The following is a 7,991-nucleotide window of genomic DNA, read 5'->3' as shown; positions in this document are numbered from 1 at the left end:
AAATATAAAAAGTAGAGAGAACAGAAAACACATTCCTAAACCTGTAGTGTGTAGACGCCCAATTTCTATATCTACCTGAGCAGGCCCTTCAGCAAGGGGGATGCCCAGCCAGACCTCTGAGGACCTGCTGGTGGTGATGGGTTCCCAGGGCCTGAGTCCTGTCCAAGGACTTGGCTTGAAGCCATGGTCTTTGAGGAAGAGAGGAAATGAGGAGCAGTGTGCCCATGACTGCACACCTGGTCAACCTCAATTTGCTTCTTCTCCAGGTCAGAGAGTCTCTGCCGCTGGTGGTGCAGCTCCTGCTGCAGCCACATCCTGTCCTTCTCCACCCTGTCGTAGGTGGTCACCTTCTCCTTGTAGCGCTGCCTCAGCCCCTCCAGGTCCTTCTCCAGTGTGCTCTTGTCCTCCTTGACAATCTCAAAGCACCTCACACCATGCTCCATCTTTTTCTTCATGTTGCTCACCTGGCCAGAAACAAGGAATGAGCACACACCCAGGATGGCACCTGCTCAGGGAACACACCTGTGCCTGAGGCAGCTGGGAGCTGGGCTGCTCCTCAGGAACAGACACCAGAGCCAAACCAGGTGTGGAGGACCCCCTTCCACCAGGCAAGAGAGACAAACTTTGTGGGAAGGGCAGGGAAGCTCTGGAGGGTCTCTCCTCGGTGCCCTGCTCCCAGCTGCTCCCTGACAAACACCAAGGCCAGAGAGGAACATCCTCCAGTTCACTCACAAAGTGAGCCGGGCCGGTGCCCTCTGGGGAATATGTGTTCTGGGAAGAAAAGAACCCCGGGCACCTGCCCTGCAACCTCTCCTCTTTGCATGTGGACAGAAAACTGCCACCCATAGCCCATGCTAGCTAATCCTACCCAGACCTTGGAGTAGACCTTGGGCCCGTCCTATGTGTAGGGCACACCTGGCCTGGGGCGCTTAAGTCCCAGGATAGGATCTAGAATGGGGGCTCTTGGTCCACTTTAGGCCGTGGACCCTGTGACAGCGTAGAGCAGACTGGGACTCCTCCTCATCCCCAATGTGACACACAAAATACACGGATGATCAGGAAAGTCAATGCAGACAAAGGCCGCTGTCAGAACTTCCACTAAACTGGTGAGTGACCCACATGCCTCTCTGTGAGCACCACAGAGAGCAGCCCCCTGAAGTGCAGAGAGCACAGTGACACCCCCGAAGCCCTGCTGTGTCTGCACATGGTGACTGCTGGTTTCTAGTGACCAGGACGACAGGCACTGGGACTGCCGTGACTTGTGGTCTACACTCATCAGGCAGGAAATGCTAGGTGTCAGCTGGAGACTGGTGAAATGAAGGGTGTTTCATCTCATCTCTCAAGTTCATGGATCCTGGAATTCTACCTGGGGACCCAGGGCTAAGAGCTCTGGGCTGGAGAGGATGGGATCTCCCTGGAGAGGAAGGGCCCTGGCTCAGGCCAACCAGGGCAGACCCATCCTGCAGAATTGAACCATTGTTCCTGAGCCACCTAGCACCCTGGGGGTTTCAAGGGGGATCTAGTACGGAACCTGGGCAAGCAGGGCGGCAATCTGATTCTCCAGGTTATGCTTGGCCTCCTCCTCCTGCTCCAGCTGCTTCTTCAGGGACCTCTTCTCTTCTTCCACCTGCTGCAGCTGGGTGCTCAGGCCCTGCTTCTGCTGGTCCTGCTGCCACAGCAGCTCCTACTCCAAGGACAAGAGGAATGCAGGGCTCAAGAGGTACAGCACCAGAGCCTTGCTGTCCCCACAACCTTGGCGGGAGAGAGCGGCTGGTACCTGGAGTCAGGGCCCAGGTGGTGAAGACCCAGTGGGGAGCTGGGAGGACCCAGAGACCCCGTGGATGCAGGGGAGGGCTCAGAACCAGAAGAGCCCTGGGACGGGACACCCAGAGGTCCGGGAGGGGCTGCCATGTGGGCACCGAGTCCTCCTGGGGAAGGTCCAGCTATAGAACAACTGTTACCACCCTTACCTGCGTGTCCTGCAGCTGGGACTGCAAAGTGGAGACATCCTTGGTGAGCTGGCTGCACTTGCTGTCAGACTGCCTCAGAAGGCCCGTCACACTGTCCAGCTCCACCTGCTCGGGGCCAGGACAGACAAAGGCCCTGAGTCTGGAGCATGACTTCTCTGGCCCCACCTGGGTGCCTCTAGGTTAAGGTGGACCTGAGTCACAGGATGAACCCAGCATCCTTGGGGAGGGGCCACTGTGAGGCATGACACAGGGCAGGAGTCCCAGAGAACTGGAGTCGCTCCAGACCGAGGAGCTCCTGAAGGGACTACCACCCAGGCCCTGGTCCTGGCAGAGGCCTCACCTGCAGCTCAGTGACCCTCCTGGCCAGTAGTGTGCGCACTCGCTCTCCCTCGTTGAACTTTTCCTGCAGCTCCTGTAGCTGGGCCTCTGCTTTCTGCCGCTTGTGCTCTGAGTCCCCTTTTTCCTGCAGCAGGACCTTCACGTCCTTGGCCAACTCCCATTGCCCATGCTCCAGGGTCTGCTTGGCCTTCTCCAGGTTGGCTTTCACCTGGCGGGGGGAGGAAGCAGAGCTGTGAAGAGGGGCATCTGGGCCCTGCCATGAAGCTGCTCTTGCCAGTGTCCCAGGACGAACCACAGTGTTCGGATCTAACACTGCCTCTCACCTCTACAGCAAAAGAGATTTTGGGCAAGTTTGGGAGGTGGCCTGCTAGCAAGTGTCCTGGTGTCAGAAGTCCCGCCCCTGCTCTGTCCTCACTCAACTGGAAGATGACACCCAGCCCATGTCCTCCTCCCTGAGGACCTCAGAATGGACGAGAACGTGCCTGGGTGTTGGCCGAAGTGACAGGGACATCAGGAGCCGTGACCCCACACTGCGGAAGACCGCCCAGAACCTGGGAACCGCTTCCATGTGTGCCTCACATGTGACAGGCAAAGGGGCCTCCCAGGGCACAAGCACCTGGGAGAGACACCCACCTGCCCAGGCCCCAGCGCACACCGGGAGGTGGTGGTGACACACAGTCTCCTTCACCCCAGGGAGCCCTGCTACTCAGTGAAGCCCTCATGGGACTTCTGTCACAGAGAGCCACCCCCACTCCTCCCTGAAGTTGCCCTGGCTTGTTTCCAGCCCTGCCTAAGACTGGCCCAGGCGTGGCCCTGAGCAGCCCCTGCTGGCCAGTGGGCAGCCACCCTGAGTGCCCCTTGGCCCTGGACTACCTCCTGCAGCTGAATGATCTCGGCCTCCATGCTCTTCCGCTTCTGCTGGTTCTCCTTGGCCTGGGCCAGCATCACCTCGAGGGAACTGCTCATCCCCTCCAGCTCCCTCGTGTAGTCCTTCATCTGGACCTGGAAACAGGGAGGAGACATTGGCACCAGCAGGCCAGCGACCACCCATCTGCCCTTCCCCTACATTCTGCCCTCTCACCCCCTCCTGGGATAAGCGTCTCCTGAAGCTTGTTGCTGTTTTTCACCCTCACACCACCTTTAAGCAGCTGAACTGAAAGGGCTGACTAGTAGCTAAAGCAAATGTCCCTTTGGCCCCCACCATTGTCCACTTCTGGGCCGTTAGGTTCCACGAGTATGCTCTGGGCCTGGGAGTCTCAGTGCATGTATTGGCCCCAGTTCTGTGGCTTTTCCTCCCTGCAGCCCCTGGGCATGGGGATCCCAAACTGCTGCACCCAGCGAGCACCTGCTCTCCTGCCAGGTCATCCTGACTGCAGGGAGTTCAGGACTCCTTCTGTTGCACGTGGGTCACCGGCCAGCAGTGACCACGGAACGCTGTGGATGGCTCGACGATAAACACGCGAGAAAAAACAAAAAAACAACACATGCACAGAGACAAACTAGTTTCTGTGGGGAAGTAGGGACAGAATGGCCACCCCCCCTAGTGGGGAGCGCCCTGATTTACCGTCCATACCTGCTTTTATTAGGCTCATTTTGCATAATAATTCAGGTAAAGTACAGTACTCATTCGGGGAAGTAAGGAACCATAGAAAACAAAGAACTCTGCCGGTCTATTGAGTTGGGGGTCAAAGAGCTGTAAGATTGAGGAACAAAATAACTTCCTCCTAGGACCCTTCTCATTCAACTGAGAGCATTCTAAACAAAGAAGATTTCACAGTAATTTACATATTCTTTCTTAGGCCTGATCACCCCGGGAAATCCGCACTTCTCAGTACCGAGCTGTACCACCCTGTCATTGTTTCAGGCTTAGGTGGAGCAAGGGATCTAAGGCAACCAAGAGATAAGGAGATTTTCTTCCAGACGCTGAGAACTCAGGCTATGTCAAAGCCGAGGAGCGAGGGTCCATCACCCCCTTTTGCTGCAGCCCCCCAAGTCCTTCTTTTGGGAGGCCTCCCAAAGTGATCGTGCCTGGCTTAGGTCGTTCCCCCGTGGGGAATCTTACCCGTCTTTGGCTAACCGACCAAGCTTTTGGGGGTTCAGTTATGAATAAAGCAGCAGAAGCAGCATTCCTGCCAGGAAGATAAGCTTTTATCTCCTTGCCGGCTTATGGTTCCAAGGGCGTTCCCTTAGCCTTAGCCTAGGCGGGGGTTTTAGCCTCTGATACCAGTCAGGGCGGTTCCCAACACCTTCCCTTATCAGTCTCCTGGGACAATTTTTCATTGAAAAGAGCCTGGTCAAGTAGCCTTTTTTATTCTGTGGCAGGAAATCCCAAAGAGGGGCTCCCCCTGTCACAGCCTGAGACTTGTTAGGTTCAGCCAGATGCCTCGAGGAGACTGCCACCACCAGCCAGCGGGACTTCTATGCACTGTAACCTCACAACCCTCAGACTTTGAAACTCATTCTCATTTCCACCAGTTTGCTGAGTATGAGGTGGAAGCGCAGAGATCCTTTAACTTGTTGTATTTTAAGTACGGCTCAGGGGAGAAGGTCCCAGGCCATCCCCGTTCCGGCTGCTCCTCTGAACCTGCAGCCCCGACCCACTACCATGGCCCATGAGGCTGCACGGGGTCACCCGGGGGCCACATCCTGTTTCTTGTGAACATGTGCCGCTCAGTGACTGTCGTCACCAGGGACATTGCACCGCCAGGGTAGACACTCTGCTCTCTAGCGCACTCAGAGGCACATGTCGTCCTGCAGGTTTGCTCTTCCGCTGTTTTTCCCACGAGGCCTCTGGGCCTGAGTCTCCATCTGTGAGACAGGCTGGGGCACCAAGGCCTTGCCTGGCTAGGGGACGGCACAAATTGCCAGCGTTCCCTGGCTGCCCCACTGGTGCTCCAGCCCCACACTGAGCTCAGAGCCACCGTGTGTGGCCGGCTCGGGTTTGGTCCAGCCTGACTTCACCTGCAGCTTCCGGAGCTCTTCCAGGGCCTCATTGTGGTTCTTGTTGGCCCAGTCGCTCTGGGCCTCCAGATCCTTCAGGTTCATGTCCTGCCTCTTCCCAGCGGCCACGGCCATTGAGCGCTGCATCCTGTCCTCCTCCAGCTCTGCTTCCTTCTCCTGCACGTGGGGGAGACACCAGCGGCTTGGAGGGCATGAGCTACACACAGACCCGACCCCCGCTCTGAGCCCAGGTGGCTCTGGCCTCCCTTCTCTGGGACCCACGGGGCCCTGGTGCCCCGTAAGAAGGACTGAACAGAAAACCACTGATAGAGCCACGGGCTCCGCTACCCTTCCCGGGGATAGAGGACCAGAAGACCTGGTCTAGGAGCTCTCGACAGTCCAGGTGGAGGAAGGACAGAAAGGAAGTCTGTGGAAATGTGGGGATGGGGGTCCATGTCCAGGGGAGAGGGAGGGGCAATGTGCACATTTGGGACCAGCCGCTGCTTCTTCTCCTCGCTCTGCTCCTGTCGGACCCATCTGAGCTTGGACTTTATGGCCGGCAATTTCACCTCCAAGCACAGCCTGGTATCCATGGTGGTCCAAAGCTCGTCCTCCAGCTCTTCGAGCAGGGTCTTTACCTCTTCCACCTGGGGATCCAGAGCTGCTTAGATTCCTGCAGGTCATGGACCTGCCACCCACGGGAACCCGAGTCAGGGTTCCCTGTGGTCTCTGCCTTGGTGTCCCCTCATCCCCTACTAATCTGTACTGTCCCCCTTGGCCTGTCCCAGGACTCACACTCTTGCCCATGTCATCCTTGGAGCTCATGAGGTCCTCCATCTCCATGCAGAACTGCTTGTTGAGCCACTCCAGCTCTGCCTTCTGCTTCATGGCCTCCTCCAGGGCCTGGGTCAATGACAGTGCCTTGGCCTCCTTCTCACAGGCTTCTGCCTCAGCCCTGTCACGCTCCTCCGCATACTTGGCCGAGATGGTCTTCTCCTCAGCCAGGAGCTGGGAGACATAGGGGGGCCATGAATCTCAGGCAACACACTCCTACAAGGAGCTCCCAATGTGCAGGCCATCCAGACCCATCTCCTTGAGCAATGAAGGGCCTGGTGCCAGGTCTGAGGGGTGCAGACCAGGAAGAGCAAGCAAGCACCAGGCGGCTGCTGGGGGAACCCTGCTGTTCCCAGGGTGGCGTGCACTGCTCAGTATGTCCTAGTAACTGGACAAGTGTAGAGATCGTCCCTGCCACATTGCTGAAAGTCTGTCCTTGTTATCACTTAATAAGGGTTCCTTATGTCACACAGCTCCCCTTCCATGGGAACCCGCAGGAAAATTGCACGGACCCAATGTGGAAAGGCTTTGGATGTTCTCCTGAATGAATGGACGGTGTTTACCTTGAAGCCTATGACTCTGGATATTTAGAAGCCTGAAGGCCAAGTGCAGCCAACTCTAAGGATGTGCCCTTAAGTGCCCCTGGTGCACTCTCTGTGCGGGCTGCCCCTTGTTCTCCCTTTTATGCCAACCTTCCCGCTCCCAATGCCCGGAACTCTCCCTTAAAGGCCCAGGGAGGAAATGCTGTAGCCCTTGCAGGCCGTGTCTGCACAGCAAGCACGTGACTCTGCCCTGACGGCACGACAACAGCCAGAGGCGACAGGAGAGGAGACAGCAGGGCCGAGTCCAAGACACCCCCTTCCAAAATGATGGGCGCCGGGGGGCGTGAGCCTGGGGCCCGAGCGCCGAGTTATTCTGTTTTGCCCTTTGAACCCCATGTCGACGTGTCTGTAAGCTGCCTCAGATCCTTTCGTGTGAGGGGGAGGAGATATTGACATGTGAACCAAAATTCAAAGTAATTAAAATTGGATCATTATAAAACAATGTGAAAATTGTAAGAAACAGAAAGCTGAACACTCAGTCCTAAACCTGTGGTATGAAGATGGCCTGTTCTGAGCACATCCCTGCCAGGCCCCTCAACAAGTGGGACACCTCCAAGCACCTGCGGGTGGTGATGGGATCCCAGGGCCCACTCCTGGTCAGTGGCTTTAGCCTGAGGCCATGGAGCTAGAGTAAGACAGGAAATGAGAAGGAACTTTCAAACAGCATGCACCTTGTCTAACTTCTTCTGCTTTTCCTTCAGGTTGAAGATGCTCAGGTGCTGGTTTTCTAGGTCCACGACCTTGTGGTCCAGCTCCTGCTGCAGCCGCGTCTTGTCCTTCTCCAGCTTGTCGTAGGCGGTCACCTTCTCTTTGTAGCACTGCCTCAGCTCTTCCAAGTCCTTCTGGAGCTTGCTCTTGGCTTCCTCCACAGTCTTCAGGCACCCCAGGCCATGCTCTATCTTCTTCTTCATGTCAGTCACCTGGCCAGGAACAAGGAATAAGGAAACACCCACAATGGCACCTGTTCAAACAACGCAAGTGATCCCGAGGCGGCTAGAAGCTGGCGTGCTTGTCATGCACAGAGACCTGGGAGCCAGCCCGGGAGAGGCTGCTTCCCCTTCCATCTCTCTCGAGGGACAAACATTTTACTGAGGGCATCTGTGCGCTCCATGGAGACGAGGGCAGGTCAGCTCTGGAGGGCTTCTCTGCTGTGACCTGCTCCAGGCTGCTGGTTTAGAAGGGCCAAGACCCAGGCAGGTTCATCCTCCACTCACTGCGTTCTGACAGCAGGGCTGGTGCCCTCTGGGTAATATATCTGCTGGGGGCACAAGGACCCTGGGCACCTGTCCTGCAGCCTCTCCTCTTT

The 7,991-nt window shown here is 56.8% G+C and overlaps 1 protein-coding gene across 1 annotated transcript; it reads right to left on the bottom strand.

The window, feature by feature from the left end:
- Positions 1-236: 236 nt before the first annotated feature.
- LOC123813593 (myosin-9-like) lies at positions 237-7,608 on the bottom strand (the record flags this gene model as incomplete). The annotated part of the gene is made up of 9 exons (XM_045830671.1): positions 7,357-7,608; positions 6,045-6,257; positions 5,735-5,896; positions 5,271-5,426; positions 3,183-3,311; positions 2,311-2,517; positions 1,971-2,075; positions 1,532-1,684; positions 237-464 (listed from the first exon to the last, which is right to left on the bottom strand). Coding segments are annotated over exons 1-9 (1,593 nt in total), but the record flags the coding sequence as incomplete, so codon positions are not given.
- Between the last annotated feature and the right edge of the window lie 383 nt (positions 7,609-7,991).

Source organism: Phyllostomus hastatus, unplaced genomic scaffold, assembly GCF_019186645.2.
Source record: "Phyllostomus hastatus isolate PE091 unplaced genomic scaffold, TTU_PhHast_1.1 phas_contig_1521, whole genome shotgun sequence".
NCBI classification, from domain to species: Eukaryota; Metazoa; Chordata; class Mammalia; order Chiroptera; family Phyllostomidae; genus Phyllostomus; species Phyllostomus hastatus.
This window is presented reverse-complemented; position numbering and strand designations above follow the sequence as displayed.